The sequence below is a fragment of the Carcharhinus amblyrhynchos genome, chromosome 6 (assembly GCF_965287045.1).
Source record: "Carcharhinus amblyrhynchos chromosome 6, sCarAmb.v2.hapA, whole genome shotgun sequence".
Taxonomy (NCBI): Eukaryota; Metazoa; Chordata; class Chondrichthyes; order Carcharhiniformes; family Carcharhinidae; genus Carcharhinus; species Carcharhinus amblyrhynchos.
Window position 1 is genome coordinate 48,244,255 of NC_137329.1, and position 20,379 is coordinate 48,264,633.

Consider the following 20,379-nt stretch of genomic DNA (forward strand, 5'->3'; position numbering starts at 1 on the left):
AGAACTCCAGAGGACGGCTGCCAAGGTCATCCAAGACAACAGGGCAAATGGATGTCAGGGTAACATCTAGAAGAAGTGATATGGAATGTAGAATAAAGAAGTTATGATTTCACAGATTGTACAGGTACATCATGTTAACATTGTTACAAAAGAGGAAATTGAATAGACTTGCACTTTAAAGTCTGATGTGGTTTATTTGCGATTTGTAGTCCGTAAGCCTGTGCGCCTAACCTCAACACTCCTGCTCACCCATCTTTGGAGGGACACCTCAGGCTGGGTCTTTGTACCCTGGAGTTATGCAGGAGGACAAGAATATTTGACAGGGTCCTTGCAAGATCTCCTGTCTCGCAAGGTGGTGAGACAGAACCTACTGTATATGCTGAGGTATATACAGAAGCCTCCTGTATATTGTGAGCCTTTGCCCTTCAGGTACTCACCTGTTTGAACCCTGAGTGCTGGAGTTCTCCTTCAGCTCTCCTGCTGAGCTGATATGCTGCTCTGCCCTCTTTTGTTGACCCAACTCCCTTGGAAACATCTCAAGATCTCCACTTCAAGTTTCTACATAGTTGCAAGCAGCCATTGTGACTTTTAACATTGATTCCAACATCAATAAGCTCTGCTGATTTGACCCATACCCTGCCCTCCCATAACCATTGTGACTTTAGACTTCCCCAATGACCCTACAATCCTCCTCATTACTGTCCATCCAGTGCAAATGAATGTTCATGTTGCTTACCTTCCTGAGGAGCCCATCTACTTTACAAGAAACATGCACCATGCTTCCTAATGCTGCCTATCTCCAGAATTCAGTTTTACTTCTGTGTCCCTTCAACAACGTCAGCGTCCCTTCACCTATCATCACAAGATCTTCTCCTCTCGCCCTCCTGGCTCCCAGTGCACTAATCTTCACCATCCCTTCCTATCAATAATTCCCTTAGTATGCCCATCATTGACACTGTGGAATCCTCCCTCTGAACTCCTCCCCCTCGTTCCCCTCGATTCCTATTCACACCTGCACCCCACACACCCACATCATCCCAGGAGGTGGACCTTCTTGTTGCAGGGGGAGCATACCAGCTCACTCAACCCACAACCCACAAAGCATTTCTCTCTTTCCTCAACTACCCCCATTCTAGGAACTTGTCATGCTTCCAGATGAGACAGAATATCAATAGTTGGTCCTCAAGCTCAGAAAGCTTCAACATGAATGCAAGTGGGGCATTTGCTTCATGTGAGTTCATTCCAGAGAGAGACAGTATCCAGTACATTCCATATTGCATGCTAAATCTACATCATAGGCCTTAAGCTTTCTTCCCATTCTAAATTCAGTTGTTTACTCTTAAAAGGTTAATAATCAAATAAAGTAACTGATTTATCCCTTGAAATGTAACTCCTAATAATTCAATTATGTCCAAATCATGTTCAGTTTTTAAGGGTGTATCAATTAAGACCTTAAGAATAGCAGTACGTGGAATGTAAACAGTTAAGCTGGCAAACCATAAGTTGAATCTAAAAAATCTGAGCTCTGCTATTGGCTCGATGGGTAAAGTGTGTGTCTTTGACCTTCAGGCTGATTCCCTGCTTTGTGCAGAGTTAGTGGACTTGGCTAGAATATCGGCTGGGATGCTGCAGTTGTTTAGCATTTGGGTTAGGGTTGGAATCCATTCCTGATAACTACCCAGTGATGTACGTGCACACTGTAATGAACACTGTCCCCGTGAACAAGTAGCCTGCCAGTGCTCGGTAGCTAGACTTGCATGTGAAGATTCATCATTTTGACAAGACATTGAAATATGCTAGTGTTGATGAAACAATATTCCAGGAAGAATTGATTTGAATTTGGTTTATTTTTATCGCATGTATTAACATACAATGAAAAGTATTGTTTCTTGCGCACTATACAGACAAGACATACCGTTCGTAGAGAAGGAAATGAGAGAGTGCAGAATGTAGTGTTACAGTCATAGCTAGGGTGTAGAGAAAGATCAACTTAAGGTAAGTCCATTCAAAAGTCTGACAGCAGTAGGGAAGAAGCTGCTGGTAAGTGACCTCAGACTTTATCATTTTCCCGAAGGAAGAAGATGGAAGAGAGAATGTCCTGGGTGTGTGGGGTCCTTAATTATGCTGGCAGTGGGACGTGTAGACAGAGCCAATGGATGAGATGCTGGTTTACATGATGGATTGGGCTACATTCACGACCTTTTGTAGTTCCTTGTAATCTTAGGCAGAGCAGGAGCCATATGATACAACCAGAAAGAATGCTTTCTATGGTATATCTCTAAAACTTAGTGAGAGTCGTAGCTGGCATGCCAAATTTCCTTAATTGGTGAGGAGAGGAGGAAATTGCAAAGCAAAAAGGTTGCTGATTCCATTTGAAAATTAGGGCAGACTCAGAGCATTAATAAGATCTGGTAATATATGATTCCTGATGTAGAGATGCCAGCGTTGGACTAGAGTAGACACAGTAAGAAGTCTCACAACACCAGGTTTAAATCCAACCAGTTTATTTGATAGTAATCCTACAAGCTTTGGAAACGGTGTTCCTTCATCAGGTGACGAACACTTGATGAAGGAACAGCGTTTCCGAAAGCTTGTGGGATTACTATCAAATAAACTGGTTGGACTTAAACCTGGTGTTGTGAGACTTCTTACTAATATATGATTCCAGCATGGAACCACTGTGTGATTTGATCATGCTTTACAATTGCACCCTCTGTCTTTCTGTAGCAACAGGCATTTTGTTAGTACAAAGTTGGCTTAGAGAACTTATCAGCTCTGCTTGGACAAGTGTCATTGTGTCCCCAGACTTCCTCCTCTTTGTTGGTTTGTCTCCCTGTTGATGTTTACATGGTGACATTATCTCAAAAGTATTTCCATTGAGACAACATGCTTCAGGTAATAATGGGAAATCAAAGATGTTGTGGGAGGTTTTGGCCATGATATGTGTAGAAACCAGCTCAGTTACATGCAGTGCACCGAATATTTAGAGGTTGGAATGTAAAGAACAAGAATGTGAAGAATGTGAAACAAGTGTTCAGTGTCACCTGCTAAGTCCAAGTAATGCTGAGCCAAATAGATCCAGTGCTCCCAGGGTTGATATCCTGGCTTGTGCAGAATTAGCTCAGCTCAGTTAGAACAATTGTAAGGCTTGCAGGCTTAATATATCTTCCACTTTTGGGATTGAATAGACAACTTGGCCAGTCCCCCCTCCTCCTCCTCTTCTGCCACCCCCTGGCCTTATTATCTAGTGACTCCTACTGGAAAGAATGTATGTATGGATAGAAGACAGAGTCAGTTCTGGTTGTCATGGTCATCAGAGAGAAATTGCCTGCCACACTCTGGGATCATGTGAACAATGGACATTAAATGATTACCCAGCGTGCTAGAACCATAGCCCAGTGTGAATTAGAAAAGAGGAGTTAGTAGTAGCAAAAAAAACCAAACCAGAACACCAATTGACGTTCATTTCCACTGCCTGCAGATTAAGACCTATGGCTGTATTCCTTGTAAATGCTTAAGATCTGCTAAATTACACAAGCTTGGCTGTGTCCTTTCCCATCATATTCTGTTAAATCCGAGAATCTCTGTCTTGATCATTGAACACTAATTTAAAATTTGAACGTTCAAGAACAACGTTGCCGAAAGGGCATAGAGAAGCTTCAATGTTTGTTAGCAGTCCAGGGCAATCTCCTTCAAGGTAATAGATTCTTACAAAAACAGAAAATGTTGGAAACACTCTGCAGGTCAGGCAGCATCTGTGGAGAGGAACAATGCCTCAGGTTGAAGACTGTGACAGAGTGAACTTCCATTGACCTGAAACATGAATTCTCTTAAAGAGCCATGATTGAGCCCTAGGTGCCACTTCCTTGTGGTTAATTGCAGGACACTGTCTGGACATACAATGAGTTATACATATTAGTAATGATGACCAATATTTCCATGTATATGGGACACTAGATGACTGATCTAGAATTAATTGCAGGGTTATAAACAATTAGAGCATTTGCACTGGAATTTAGATTACTGAGCATTAGATGGCTGGTGGTGAGCTACCTAACATAACAAGAATCATAGAATCATACAGGGTTTATTGCAAGAAGAGATCTTTTTGCCCATCATGTCTGTGTTGGCTCTTTGCAAGGGTAATTCAGCTAGACCCATTTCCCCATCCTTTCTCTGTAGCCCTGCCAATTATTTTCTCTCCAGGTACTCATCCAAGTCTGTTTCTGAAAGCCATAATTGAATCTACCTCCACCACATTCTCAGGCACTGCATTCCAAATTCTAACCACTCGTTATATAAAGAAATGTTTTTCCTCATGCCACCATTGAGTTGGGATTGTAATACATAGGATCTGTGTGTGATGTGTTTGTGAATGGCATTTTTATGGGGGTGGGCTTGTCTATGTGTCAATTTCAGTTTGCAGCTTTATGAGATGAAAGATTTCTTTCAGACTGCATGCTGCTGCCTGGTTCCTGTTCACACATGCTGACTGCTAAATACAGAACGTTTAATGTTCAACAGGCCTCCCAACAAGTCAAGCAAATGCCATACAATACATTGCTCAATCATGGCAGAAGTGATTTTGTCAAATTTAGAGGAGTCCAATTCACTCAACACCTGACATTAGAGGAGACTAATGCACAGCATTCTTCTCCACTAGACTTTCCCATCTTCCCTTTCTCTTGACAGATCTCACAAGCTTTCCAATACCTAATGAAGTGACTATTCTTTATATAAATCTACCAATAAATGTCATCAGGTGTCAGCTATGGAGAATAGAATAAAAAGCTGAACTTCAGCCTGTCGTCATTTGACATCTGTACCAACATTTTCTGATGGAATCACTAATTCACAAACAGGAGTAAAAATTCTATTGGATTACCCTTATCTTTGCTCAATAGCTCCAAGGCCAGTTGCAGCAATGTAACTGCTGGCCCAGCTGAGACGAATTGGCTCAGTACATGAGATTTTATTTGATGTAAGCTTCAAATCAGAAATAGTACTGACTTCACCTTTGTGGAATAGCTTTGCTTGGTTAATGGATTACCCCACAGATTTGTTATTGGAGGCACTGATAGCTAGCTATTTAATAGCATCTTTAAATTGGCTGAGAAGGATAGTGTTGATTTGTGGAGGCCTTTGCCAGCTTATTGATGGATTGTAAGTATCTCTCATTCCCAATCATGTGTGGGGAGCCTGGATAGTTGATATCAACTAGGGAGATGGTAGTATAGCGGTATTGTCAGCCTAAAACTTGAACCTCCCACAATTAAGAAAGGCTAACTCAACAAGGACTCAAGAATTGAACCTGAGCCTGGAACGTCCTAGTCTGTAGACCTCACTTTCTTAACACTTAGATTTTCACAGCAAGACCCTGGAATGCTAATTATGGAACTCTGTCTTTTCAAAATTTCAAGATTAAATTAATGAGCATTTGGATCATAATATTTATATTTGCTGAGTGTTGACCATGAAGTATGATATTTTCCCAAAAGGGGAAATAAACGTAAAAGCCTTCAGAAGAAAATGGATATGCTAATAAAATGGGCAGACAGTTGGAAGAAATGATTTAATGCAGAGGAATGAGGTGATGCATTTTGAGAGGAAAAAGAATTTAAAATTTAGTCAACGAAAAGGTTCGATAAAATGTGCATGAAAAAAAGAGAGCAGAAGGTACAGAGATCTAATTTCTTCAAAGTGACACATTGATGCATAGTAGCAGCAATGTGTACCGCCTACAAGATGCACTGCAGGAACTCACCAAGGCTCACTAGACAGCACTTTCCAAACCCACAATCACTACCATCTGGAAGGACAAAGGCAGTAGATACATGGGAATACACCAACCAGAGGTTCCCTTCCAAGTCACTTATTCTGACTGCTCCTTCACTGTTCAGAGGTTCAAAATTCTGGAACTCCCTCCCTACAGCACTGTGGGTGTCACTACATCACATGGACTGTAGCAGTTCAAGAAGATAGCTCACCACCACTTCCTCAAGGGCAATGAATGATGGCTTAGCCAGCTAAGCCCATGTCCCTGAATGAATAAAACTTTTTTACGGTTTTATACATAAGAGCATAAGATTAGAAGAACATTACAAAATAATGAATTTCCATAAAGTTTGAGTACTATGTACTGTTTTGGATGCCACATGTAGAAAACACATTGAAAGCTCTGGAGGACATATAGTTTCTTATTTTTGGTATCCTCCTAGTGAACCTATACTATAAGTGTGAGGAAGAAGATATTGGGATTAAGAGAAAGCTAAGAAGAACTTTAGTAGTCTCTTTTTTAAGTAGTGCTGGTGAATAGGGAAACACAATTTTCTGTAGGAGAGTGAAGGTTGTGGAGTCCTTAGCTTCGAGAAAGGTTACTTGGAAAATAATGTTTGTGCAGAGGATTGTTGGAGATGGAATGCTTTGACAAGGAGTAATTGAGGTAGGGACTGTTGCATCTTTAAAAGAAAAAGTGAATAAATATTTGAACTGGAGGAAAGTACAGCCATGGTGAGAGAGTGAGGAAGTGTAATTAGTTTTGGATTGCTCTAGTAAACTGTTGATGCAGACATGGTATTCCATATTGTAAACTTCTCTGATGCTGTGGTTCTCTGTAACATGAAGTGGATGGATCAACTCGAAATGGAACAAAGTGGGTATATGCATGATTGACTTACAACGTAGTTTACTTTTTCTGTGTTCAAAACACTGTTACTTTTAGAAAAACTGTTTATATTCATAGTGCATAAAGTGTTATGGCAACACAGAGGTGTTGAGAGTGGAGGAAAGAAGCTGGGTTTTGCCTACTGAACAGCTCACAATTCATTCTGTATATGTTTGGGCTTGCATTCTGGGTGATAGCTGTTTGGATTGTTGTCAGGTTTATGTAGAGTGGGAAGGAGGAAGTGGTACATCCTGAAGATGTAATGCTGTGCCTGGCCTGTATTAAATTAGCTCCAGAAGGTGGCTGTCAATACTTAACCACTTCCTGGTATTTATACACTAAACAGCAGGAGTATTTTTAAATTATAGGAAACTGGCAGGCAAGACTGTTTATTCCTTCTGTGGTGTTTTGATAGTTTAAAAAAATCCGCTTGACCCTGCTGTTTCTTCCTGAATATGACTTTTTTGGAAAATAAAATTATTTTTCCTTTCGTCCTTCTATCATTAGGTTACAGTTCTAAGAGAACCTTGGCTTGTACTGCATTCAAGTGAGCTTTCTGCAAGTAAAACTCAGTGTGTGTTGCCAGGCTATTCTATCATGCCATGGGTGATGATCTGAGGGATATGGGGAAGGGCGGAGAGTGAAAGGATGGGTTCTTGTCTATGTTTAATAAGATTTTACATAGAGTAAATCTAAGTTAATAAAAATAGGTTGGGGAATATGATGAGGTTCTGCTAATTCTGTGGTAAAGTTGTTATATAAACGGCTTATACATATGGTTGACAATATTTGCATTATGTTTGCCAACTCATTCCATGGGATGCCAATCCCAAATGGGTTTTCATTGCTAATTCAATCCATGTTTAAACTACCCAAAATTGTCGTTTTGGCAAAAAAACAAACTACAGCCTAGGGCCCGTCTTTGCGTGGCCCCAACTCACCCCTACAGGGCTACTTTTTCTTAGAACTATAGAACAGTTACAGGGCAGAAGGCTATTTGGTCTATTGTGTCCATGCTGGATTTTTACAACAGCAACCCTCACCTAATTCCACTCTCAAATCTTTTCCCTGAACACTCTAGTTTTTTTTTCTCTTTTGAAGACCTCAGTTTATTCTACCCCCACTACACCCTCATGCAGTATAGTTTAGATTTGAATCATATATCTTGATGATGAGTCACAAAATATGTAATTTCTTCTGGTATTGAGTTGGGGAAAAAAATCAGCGCAAAAGAACCAAAACGTTAATGAATACAAGCTTTTTGTACAAAGCGTGCAGGAGGGTTTTTTGAGTCAGTCTGTAGATAGGCCAACTAGAGGTGAGGCTATATTGGATTTGGTGCTAGGAAATGAGCCAGACCAGGTGCTAGACTTGGAAGTTGGTGTGCATTTTGGTGATAGTGACCACAATTCGGTTACGTTCACCTTAGTGGTGGAAAGGGATAGGCATGAACCTCGGGCCAGTAGTTTTAGCTGGGGGAAGGGTAATTATGAGGCCATTAGGAGAGAATTAGGAAGCATAGGTTGGACTAGGAGATTACAGGGACTGGGAACGTCGAAATGTGGAGTTTTTTCAAGGAGCAGCTACTGCGAGTCCATGATAGGTATGTCCCTGTCAGGCAAGGAGGAATTGGTAGGGCTAGGGAACTGTGGTGCACTAAAAAAGTTGATTCGTTGGTTAAAAAGAAAAAGGAGGCTTATGTTCGGATGAGACTTGAGGGCTCGGGTAGTGCACTAGGAAACTTTAGATTGGCTAGGAGGGAGTTGAAGAGTGAGTTAAGAAGGGCTAAAAGAGGACATGAGAAGACTTTGGCTGATAGGATTAAGGAGAATCCTAAGGCGTTCTATAGGTATGTCAAGAACAGAAGGTTGGTTAGCGCAAGATTAGGGCCAGTTATAGACAGCAGAGGGAAGTTATGTGTGGAACCGGAAGAGATTGGAGAGGCATTGAACCAATATTTCTCTTCGGTGTTCATGCAGGGGGACAAGAATATAGTTGAGGAGGACACTGGGTTGCAGGGGAGTAGAATAGACAGTATTACAGTTGATAAGGAGGATGTGCTGGATATTCTTGAGGGTTTGAAAGTAGATAAGTCCCCTGGTCCGGATGGGATTTACCCCAGGGTTCTCTGGGAGGCAAGAGAAGTGATTGCAGAGCCTCTGGCTCTGATCTTCAGGTCGTCGTTGGCCTCTGGTATAGTACCGGAAGATTGGAGGTTAGCGAATGTTGTCCCATTGTTTAAGAAGGGGAACAGAGACTTCCCCGGGAATTATAGACCGGTGAGTCTCACTTCTGTTGTGGGCAAGGTTTTAGAAAAAATTATTAGGGATAGGATTTATAGTTATTTGGAGAGTAATGAATTGATTGGAGATAGTCAGCATGGTTTTGTAGCGGGTAGGTCGTGCCTTACTAACCTTATTGAGTTTTTTGAGAAAGTGACCAAAGAGGTGGATGGGGGTAAGGCAGTTGACGTGGTATATATGGATTTTAGTAAGGCGTTTGATAAGGTTCACCATGGTAGGCTTCTGCAGAAAATGCAGATGTATGGGATTGAGGGTAATCTAGGAAATTGGATCAGGAATTGGCTAGCAGATAGGAGACAGAGGGTGGTGGTTGATGGTAAATATTCGTCATGGAGTTCGGTTACGAGTGGTGTGCCTCAGGGATCTGTTTTGGGGCCACTGCTGTTTGTAATTTTTATTAATGATCTGGATGAGGGTATAGTTGGGTGGATTAGTAAATTTGCTGATGACACCAAAGTCGGAGGTGTGGTAGATTGTGAGGAAGGGTGTCATAGTTTGCAGGAAGACTTGGACAGGTTGCAGAGCTGGGCCGAGAGGTGGCGGATGGAGTTTAATGCGGAGAAGTGTGAGGTAATTCACTTTGGTAGGAATAACAGATGTGTTGAGTATAGGGCTAACAGGAGGACTTTGAATAGTGTGGATGAACAGAGGGATCTAGGTGTATGTGTACATAGATCCCTGAAAGTTGGGAATCAAGTAGATAGGGTTGTTAAGAAGGCATACGGTGTCTTGGCGTTTATTGGTAGGGGGATTGAATTTAGGAGTCGCAGCGTCATGTTGCAACTGTACACAACTCTGGTGCGGCCGCACTTGGAGTACTGTGTGCAGTTCTGGTCCCCACATTACAGGAAGGATGTGGAGGCTTTGGAGAGGGTGCAGAGGATGTTTACCAGGATGTTGCCTGGTATGGAGGGGAGGTCCTATGAGGAGAGACTGAGGGATTTGGGGTTGTTTTCGCTGGAAAGAAGGCGGCTAAGAGGGGATCTTGTTGAAACATATAAGATGATTAGAGGTTTAGATAGGGTGGACAGTGATAGCCTTTTTCCTCGGCTGGAGAAAGCTAGCACGAGGGGGCATGGCTTTAAATTAAGGGGGGGTAGTTATAGGACGGATGTCAGGGGTAGGTTCTTTACCCAGAGGGTGGTGAGGGATTGGAATGCCCTGCCTGCTGCGGTTGTAAATGCGCCTAGTTTGGGGGCGTTTAAGAGATCCGTGGATAGGTTTATGGACGAAAAGGGATTGGTTTAGGTTAGTGGGTCATTGTTTTTTAACTGGTCGGCGCAACATTGTGGGCCGAAGGGCCTGTTCTGCGCTGTAATGTTCTATGTAAGCAGTGTTGACTCCTATAAAATAAAGTTAGATTTCATGTTCAAAATGAGTGTCACAAAGGGAGCCTATGATCATATTGTCAGAATGAATTGACAATATTGTTTTCTCACTAAGTCTGTTCACCAATTTTGCTATTCCACCTGAAGGACAAGAGTGTGGCAAAAACCACTAGAGGAGAGTAGAGTGTAATGTCCATGACGCTAGATGCATTGTGACATGCAGTTGAGCATCCACCAGGCTAAGCCCTATCTATGAAATTCCCTTAAAACTCTCTGCCTCTTTCTTTCTTTCAAAAGCTATATCTTTGATCATGGTTTTGGTCATCCACCATTATTTGACTCGTGTCTAATTTTGCAGTTCCTTGCACATTTGATTATGTTAAGAGCCCACATAAATATAATTGCTTTGTTATTGTATTATTCATGCGCAATCACGGAATGAGTATCAGAAGACTTAACAGCCATGTAAGGTACGTATCCGAGCTCCGTTATATTCTGCTGCTATTTGCGTAAAGTGAGAAAGGCACAATTTCTGGTAATAGCAGAACATAATGTAATAGAACAGGGAGCAAAGTGATCAAAATGTATACCAGAACCAGGAAAAAAATGCAGGACTAAAATTAACCCCTTCTTTTTTTAATTTATTAATTCTTATGAACCAGAGACTTTCCATTGAACCTAATCATATTAAATTCCAATGACAATACTAGATAAAAACTTTTAAAAAAGCATATTGCACAAATGCATACTAAGGTAAGGTTTAGATCAGATACCCTGGGGACTTACATGGGTGTAAGTGCTGATCTTAAAAACTCACATTTCCAAACGAATTGATTGTAGGTTACACTAAACACCTGGGTCTAAGTCCCATGGCAGGGGTGGGAAGTGCCCCCTGTTCTGGAAGCTGATGAGGAAACAATGTCTCTTCTTCCTGCCCTGGCCTCATTAATTATGCATTTGGGGGAGGGGTTAGTGCCATATTCCACCAAGCTTGGTGGAGCAAGCTTGTTTGTGCATGTCCTGCCATTGCATCTAGGTGCCATATTGAAAAGGTGCCCAATTTTGAAGAAATCCACTTTTGAAGAAAGAAGATGGACCTCCTGAAGAAAGAAGGTGGGTCTCCAGGGACAAGCTAAGGCTGAATGATAGATCTTCTCAGTGATACTGAAACTGGAGGGCCCACAGATAGATGCCCTCCCCAGCCATTACTGTGGTGTTTCAGGGTCCATGGTCACCAACCTCCAGAGTTGGCCCCAGGCATTCTTCAGGTAAGTCTGACCTCTGCGTGCACATCTAGTCTTTCGTTTACATCACATTGGCAGGATGCAGGTCTGTTTCATGCTGACTACCAGTAGGTTTCCTGATCTGCCATGGTGAGCACCAGTGGAAGATCCTGTGGGAAATTTGCACAATGTAACATTGATTTTTGGGCCTGCCACCAAATTGCCTCCCTTGCCCTCACCATTGAACCCACTGGCCGCAGCTTCGGGGAATTTGCCTTACTGGTTTCTTAAAATCTTGTCCAGATTATAGGAAATCCCTGCTAATTAATGCATGCAGTCAACAAAGTTTTTTTTGTGCACAGTAAATCAAAAAAAAACGTGCTTTGATATTTGAATTAAACGTCTCCATCTGAATTTTAATTAAAGTGGAGAAAGTAAATGCACTAATTGTTGACAGGTGCATAATGTAAACTTGTGATGTTGATCTAACTTTTGCCTCTTTCAGGGAGTCATCTGCAGCCTATGTTGCAGCAGCTGGATCTGTTCTTAATGCTATTGTAGTTTTGAAATACATCCCAGCTCATACCAAACCTGTGACCTCGACAAAGGAAAATAAACCAGGTCAGTTAAGGTTTGTCTCTATAACAGCATATGTCTAAACATGAATCATGCTAATCGTTGTGCAGATTTTTTCTACAATCCTATTTCTATCCTCTTTTTCTACTTTTGATGTTTTCTTTCTCAACTTTCCAGTCCTGAGGATTTTGATCTGCTGTAAAGAGTAATTCCACAGGCATTAGATTTGCTCTGATATTTCACAGAAACTTACGGAACAAAAGGCTGTTGTGTCTGAGCCAGCTTTTTGAAAGAGCTGTTTAATTCAGTCCTACGTCACAGTTTTATTCCCCACCTCCCCTCCCCCCCACCGTTAAAATTTGTCCTCTTCTAGTGTATGTCCTTTTGAAAGTTCCTATGGTATCAAATTACACAACCTTTTCATGTAATGCACTCTAGATCATGGCATCCCTCTCTCTGTGTTAACAAAAATTCTACTCATTTACCCTTGACATTTTTTGCAATTATCTTAAACATATGGGCTGGGAATGTCCCAGAAAACTTAAGTGCCTAACAGGCAGGAAAATGAGAGGTTTTTCCACGGTTTTTTGGGTGTGCTTACCCAAATGACTGTCCGACACTCTGTGCGTTACAGAGTGCCTTGGGGATTCACGCCAGAAAGTGAAGGGTGGGGTCTCATCCCACTCGAGATGAAATCAGTCCGCTGAGCGAGCCGCTGCACATGCGCCAAATTGTCAGTGGGGAGATTGGTGCATGTCCAATGTTCTCCACCATCGCCAGGCACCCAATCGCTGGCCTTCCCCTTGCTATGACCGCACCTCCCCTCCCTCAGCCAGCCCCGAGCAACTCCTGCCCCATGTGCATTCCCGATTTGCCCTCTTTCTGTCTCCCCCACCGATCCCATTGCAAAATGGCCTGGGTCCCAACCACCACCCACCTCTGGCCCCACCCCTTGGCACTGCCTGATGCCCAGTGGTGAGTGCCAGGGTGCCCCTTGTGCAGTGTCAAGCTGCCCCCGACCTCCCAGGAAGCCTCAATGGCCTCTGACCCCACCAGCAGGCTGAGCACACCTGTTCCCCATTGGTGGGGTGCAGTTGTAAACCCCGCCGGTGGGAACTTCTCCCAGCAGGTAGGAGACACTAGTGGGCCTGAAGACTATCGTCCTGGGCCTGCTAATCATTGAAATTTCAATATGCTAATCAGCCCTGTGCCAGTTTCCAGTATGGGACTGATTAATGAAAAAAGAGGAGTATTTGGGGTAGAGACCGTTGCATCTCTCTAAACGCCATCAGCACGCTGATGTTTCCTGGCCTGTTGTGCTACCTGAGCAGAGCAAGGGGCTGGGAGAATCCTGGCCAGGATTTCTGGCAACATCTGTCCATTGGGACTGTCCAGCAGGAGTTGAGTGGAGCACTCAAGTATCTGATTATTGAATCCCTACAGTGCAAAAGGAGGCTATTTGCCTCATCAAATCTGCACCGATTCTTACGTAGGCTCTATCCCCTTAACCCTATCCCTGTAACCATTTTTACTTGGCTAATCCCCTAACCTGACACCTAAGGGGCAATTGACCTTGGCCAATCCACCCAATCCAACCTGCACATCTCTGAACTGTGGGAGTAAAGCGGAGCACCTGGAGGAAACCTATGCAGGCATTGGGGAAATGTGCAGACTCCACGCAGACATCCACCTGAGGCCAGCATTGAACCCAGGTCCCTGGCGCTATGAGACAACAGTGCTGACCACTGTGCTACCCAAATAAATTCTTTCCTCTCCCCATTAAGCAGTACTGAGGTCAGTTGTGATGTCTCAACTGCTCTCTTATCTGTGATCAGCTACCTTGAGAGAGAATGGGAATTGAATCTGTGATGTTTTCACACAAAAGGTAATAGAAATCTGAAACTCTCCTTTCCAAATGTCTGTGGATGCTGAATACGTTGAAACTTTCAAGACTGAGGTGAGTAGGTTTTTGTTAGGTATAGGCACCATGTGGATCAAAGGTTCAGTGGGATTGAGGTACAGATCAGTCATGATCTAATTAAATGGAGGAACAGTTCAGAGCTGGATGGTCTACATTTTGATCTGCATTGCTCAGTGTCACATGTGAATCTTTGGAAAAGCCTGATTGTATCCTTTTCTTAAGGCAAACAATATGGACAAGGATATTTCTCATGCAGGGAATAAGCAGCATAGTTGAATAAACATGATCCTTTTTGCCAGGTAAATGTGTACGTGCCCAGCCCAGACTTACAAAATGAATAATCTCTGTTTTGAGATGACTGTGTGGAATTTGTAAGCTGAGTTTGGACAAACTCAGATCAGTCATGATTACACCACCCGCCTCCCCTCTCTTTTTTTTCTTTCTCTTTCTCTCTTCCCCCCCACCTCTCTTTTTTTCCCCCCCACCCCCAACCACCACCACCGCCCACACGCGCACACAATGCCTGAAGCATTGATTCTTTATAAAGTAAGGAGCAACTCCCAAAAGGCTTCAAGGGTAACAGCACTAAACCATACAGAAGAAAGTATCTCAAATGCAATCACTGGATTATACTGAGATACGGAAAAAAAGGAAAGCAAACTGAGCTGAGGAGGGTGGGCAGCAACAAAAAGCATTACTGAGTGTATGTGCATGCTCCTTGCTTCAATGCCGAGCAGTAATATGATCATTTCTGTTTTAGAGACAGCTCATAGTAAGAGCATCTTCAACGTCAAAGAAATCTTAAGACTACTGAGCATCCCTACAGCTGCAGAAATCCTTGCAATTAAAACTATCACTGGACTGCCGATGGGTAAGCCATCTTAGTGTACCTGATTGAATATAGAGGAAACGTACAGCCCCTGGATCGCCTAGTTTCTTATCCTGCATTATTATAATGGTTACTGCATCTTTGTGCATTTTATACGCATTCATATACAATTGATGCTGAGTTAGCTCGCTGACAATATAGTTAATGACAATCATGATTACTGTTTGTATTTTTCATTTTGTTTCTTCTCAAACTAAAGTGCATTTAGTGAACATAGAATAAGAAATAGGAGCCATGTTGTCCCTCAAACCTACTCTGCCTGTCAGTAAGATCATGGCTGATCTGATTGTGACCTTAACTCCTTTTTCTTCCCTCTTCCCCATAATCTTTAACTCCCCTATAGTTCCAGGATCTGTCTATCTTAGTCTTCAATATATTCAATGAGCCAGCTGTCTGGGGTAGATTAATCCCAAAGGTTCAAACCTGCTGAGAAAAGAAATTCCTCTTCATTTCCATCTTAAATGGTGACACCTTATTCTGAAACTATACTTTCCCACAGGTTGCTTCCTACCAGCTCATAGGTTGGTGGAGCTATTTTTGGCTTCTGTCCACTTGTGCTCCCAGGCGCAGAGAGGACTGAAAATCCAACCTAAGATCTGCTTTACCACAGCCCATTCTCCTGTTGGGTTTCTTGAAACTTGGTCCAGAATCAATCAAGCGAGAAGAACACATTTTGGTTCTGAATGATTTGAAGTGAGCATATTTGATGGAATTTTTGTTTGCAGCTCAGCTGTTCATGGGATCAAGTAATTTTCTGGCTAAGTATACAAAATATTAGCTGTATCCATCAATGTCAGCATTTGCTGGTAAACCCTGTATCCTTAGTAACCTAAGAAATCTGCCTGCTAAAATACTGAATTCTTCAATCTTGTGGAACTGATTCTGGGCTTTCAGGATAAATGCAACAGTAAACCACATTTATATGGTGCCTTTAAAGTACTTTACAAGCACTGTTAAACAAACTATGTTACATAAGGAGATATTTGCTTTATAATCAAAAGCTTGATCAAAGAGGTAGGTTATAAAGAACGTTTTAATGAAGGAATCGGACTTAGAAAGACGGAGAGGTTTAATGAGAGAATTCTTTCGATTCTTGATAGCTAAAGGTACAGTTGTCAATGGTGAAGCAATTAAAGTTGAGAACAAGAAGCCAGAATTGATTGAATGCAGAGATGGTAGTGTGGGATGGGCAGAGTCAGGGCGATAAACCATGGCCATTGGTGCTCCTTTTGTTTCAGGGTATCTTATTGCCTGTCCCCTTTCCACTTTAACACTCCCCCACAATCATGCATGATATTTTTTCCCCTTTCAAGATTCATCAATCAGTTCACCAATTATAGAAAGGTACTAATAAAATGATAATGATGGCATCTGGTTACAAATATCTTCCAATATATATGCATCATTAATATTAACAGCAGCATCAAATAATGTAGTGTTAGTTTGTGTGCACCCTGTAGCGATCCCACCATGACTAAAACAAACCAGAGAATACACATTTTCAGTGAACAGCATCATGCAAAATTGTTAATTTGACAGGAAAATATCCCATTAGTTATTTATAGCTGTACAGGTGATAACACTGATTTTGGTGGCTGCCTCAGACCTCATTAACATGATCCGTGCATTGAACTATCTGGACATTGTAACAGTAAATATATTTGGGGAAAAAAATTCAATACTTGCAATCCAGATAAATTGAACAAGCTCTTTTCCATTCTTTAGAATTAGAAGAAGATTTTCTTCTGCCTGGGTGCATGTTATTATTCAATAAAATTATTTCATACAGTGGGTGTAATTGAACTCTATTTTATCAATAATCTCACAGGCCAGAAACTGTAAAATGGCTCCTGAGCAACAAAGTGGAATGATTGAACCCCATAGGTCTTCACAATCAGTGATAAGTGTTAAGGTACTTGGGTATATCTGCGCAACACAACTTTTAAGAGGTCAGAGAGCAAAGACTAAATGGCTCACAATTATACGTCCAATATTTTTCACCATTGGGTGTGCACACTCAATGGGCGTGAAACACACTTTAGGCTGCGGTCAGTCCCAGAGCACGATTTCATGCTGCAGGGCCAATTAACAACCAATCAGCATGAAGCACATGCTGTAATAGGCTGAATGCTGCCAGGGAGGGTGGGAAGTGGACAGACGCCAAGAAGAGCGAGGGTGCAGGCTGACCCTTCTGATATGCTCTCTCAGGGCAGCTACTACGGAGCTGTCTTGGGAGCTGCCAACCCATGAAATAAATATCGACAGAGAAGCTATGCCACAGATGTCTTGGCAACACAATTATACACAGACCTCCAGTTAACAAACACATTTGTTACTTTTATTTGAGCCCTGATCTTTCATCTTGCCCTGGATCAAGATTGCAGCTTAAACGTAAAGGCCATCTTGCCAACAATAAAGTCAGATGGAGAATGTAAAGTTCCAGTCAACTGGTATTTGCTTTAAATTAGCTTCTTGATTTTCAGTGAGTGCACTTGAGATTTCTTGTGCTCTCACCGACCAAAATATCTCACAGTACGAGTGCATGATGACATTAGGGTACATCTTCCTGCTTAATTTTGTGCACTTTTGGATCAGGAGTGCCCCCAAATTTAATGTAAAATTCTGGTCTATTTCTTGTTTTCTTGATCAGCAAGCGTGAAGACTGTTGATTGCTGCTTCTCGCTACAATATATTTTCAATATCTACTATACATCACAACATTATCATGATATTTCAGTACCTCAAAAAAAACTCAGAGCCAAGATAGACTAGCCAAAAGGACAAAATGAAAGCTAATGGATAAAAACTCTTAAAAATAATGTGCAATATAAAACAGGTTACTGATTCACTATGTACTGTTGTCCTGGCAACTTCACCCCACAAAGCACGCTCACAGTAAACTTTCATTAACAACAAAATAAATAAAACTCCAGCTACGATTCAACCCTCAGTTCACAAGATCATTGGGATAACAAAGGCCAGCTCATCTTATCCATCCAGAATGACACAGATTAGGATCAAGCCTGCTAAGGGATTTTCGCAGTAACTTCATTACAGTGTTAATGTTAGCCTACTTGCGACACTCATAAATAAACTTTTAAAAATGTTGCTGCAAGACTTGAGTAGACCCCAGCGTTATGGAGGGCCTAGGTCATGGAGGGATTTGAAAAAAAAATTGCAAATTGAGATGTTGCTTAACCAGGAGCCAATGTAAGTCTGCAAACACAGAGAAATTGATGAGCAGATCTTGGTGTGAGTTAGGATACAAGCTGTGGAGTGTTCCATGACTTGTTTGTAGAAGGTAAAACTGAGGAGACAGGTTAGGATTACATTGGAATAATCAAGGCCGTAAGTAGGGTTCCAGCAACTAGAGCCAGACATTATTAATGCATGTAAGATAAATAGGCAGTCTTCCTGATGGTGCACGTCTGTGATGAAAATCCAAACTAGGGATCAAAACTGAATGTTCCAGATAGTCACCGGAGAAAGGGATGGAGTTGATGGTAAGAGAATTGGCTTGGTGACTGAAAATAATGACTTCTAGTTTCCCAGTATTTAATATCTGATCATCCAGTACTGACAGTTTAGAGATTGTGGAGGTGTCAAGAGAGGTGGGTGGAGTGGGGTAGAACTACATATCGATAATATACATACGAAAAATGCTTTCAGGTCATGTTGTGTGCAGATGAGAAATTGCAGAGGCTCCAGAATGAGCCCTTGTGGGGACACCCGAGGTAATGGTGCACAAGCAATAAGCAAAGCCAAGTGATTTTTGAAAATTCTTTCAAGGGATGTGAATGTTACTGGCAAGGCCAGCATTTGTTGCCCATCACTAATTGTCCCTGAAGTGTGCTGATAAACATCAACCACATTGCTGTGGATCTGGAATCACATCTAGGCCAGACCAGGTAAATATGGCAGATTTTCTTCCCTAAAGCACATAAATGAACCGGCTGGGTTTTTGCAACAATCGATAATGATTTCATGGTCATCATTAGAACTATAATTCTAGATTTTTATTGAATTTGACCACAGGTCCCCAATGCATTATCTTGGATCTCTGGATTACTAGTCTAGTGGTGATATCACTATGCCAACACTTCCCTGGCTGTAATTGGATACATAAGAATGGAACCAAGCAAGTGCAATCCCATACAGCTAGATGACAATGGAGGGGCACTGGAACAGAATTTTGAAATAACCATGTCAAAAATTGCAGACAGGTTGAGAAGGATGAGGAGTCTCAGTAAACTAGATGACGTTTGTCATTTTGGCAAGACATTGACAATGCCAGAACCTTATCGAAGCAAATATCGTTCCAGAAACGGGCACAGATTTGGGAGGTAACAAAACATTCAAGGATTTTGCCGAGGGAAGGGAGCAGTTGTTTGAAAAGATTGATTTTTTTTGAGCCGGGGAAGGGGAGGTGATGATGATTTGATGGACTAACAATACGAGAAGAGAGGGAGCCATTAATAATATCAGCAAACAAGAGAACTAGGAAGGCAAGTTGGGTGGTTATAAAAGTAGCAAAACAGTCTAGGGAGCAAGAGTAGGACTCAGACTAAATGAGCTTGGAGAGGGCATGAAGGGAATAGGAGAGAAACTAAAATCAACTGCAGTTCTAATTTTGATCAGAATCCAGTGTCTCCTGTTGCATAGTGGATGTGGGTGATGGATGAGGGCAGGATCAGGCCCTTGCTGGACAATAGCACTTTTAACAATTATAGTATAGGCTCACACATAGAGAATGGTGCTTGATGAGATAACTGGAGCAATGTTGGTGCATCCAGCAGTGGAGCACAGGAAATATTATTTGAAAGTAAAACAAAGGGGGCAATTCTCCCAAAAACATTCTAAATGTCAAATTCGTGAGGAAACTGGAATGATTCGTGCTGTTCTTTTTCAGTGGAAGTTCACACTAGAATCTCCCACACTCAGTCATGCTGATGGCCTCTGCAGTGCACAATCATTAAATTTCAGCAGGCAGGGCCTATTCAAGCTGGAGAGACTAAAACCACCAGGCCTCTGACAGCCTCCCAATTGCTGGTCAACTTGGTCGCTGGCCAGTCAGGGACCTCCACAGCGCTCCCCCCACAGCCTGATAGCACTCCCTCTGCCCAGCCCAACCCATCCCTCTTTCCCCTTCTGCCAGTCCCAGTCTGGCCCGGCCCAATCTCCAGCGCCTCCACTTTGGCTGACACCCCACTGATTGCTCGCCTCCCTCCTGTCCCCATGCAGAGTGGCAGTGGGAACCCCCCACTAATTGCCCCTGTTAGGCCCCACCCCCTTGGTACTGCCCTATGCCTAATGTGCAGTGCCAAGATGCCTACTGGATATTGGTACTTTGCCCCTTGGGCAGTGCTGGGGGCACAGGCTGGCACTGCCAGAGTGCCCATGCCCAGGGGCCATTGATTCACTGCTGTCTGACCGTCTGGGAGGCCCTGATTGCCCCCAACCTGATTCCAGCAGAGC

General features: G+C 42.4%; 1 protein-coding gene across 2 annotated transcripts in view; it reads left to right on the top strand.

Moving 5' to 3' along the window:
• slc67a1 (solute carrier family 67 member 1) overlaps positions 1-20,379 on the top strand; it is a 114,269-nt gene that overhangs the window by 53,907 nt on the left and 39,983 nt on the right. For both annotated transcript variants that reach the window (XM_080190411.1, XM_080190412.1), the window contains exons 5-6: positions 12,024-12,139; positions 14,776-14,886. In XM_080190411.1, the coding sequence (XP_080046537.1) occupies positions 12,024-12,139; positions 14,776-14,886 (227 nt within the window). The remainder of the gene's footprint in view (positions 1-12,023; positions 12,140-14,775; positions 14,887-20,379) is intronic.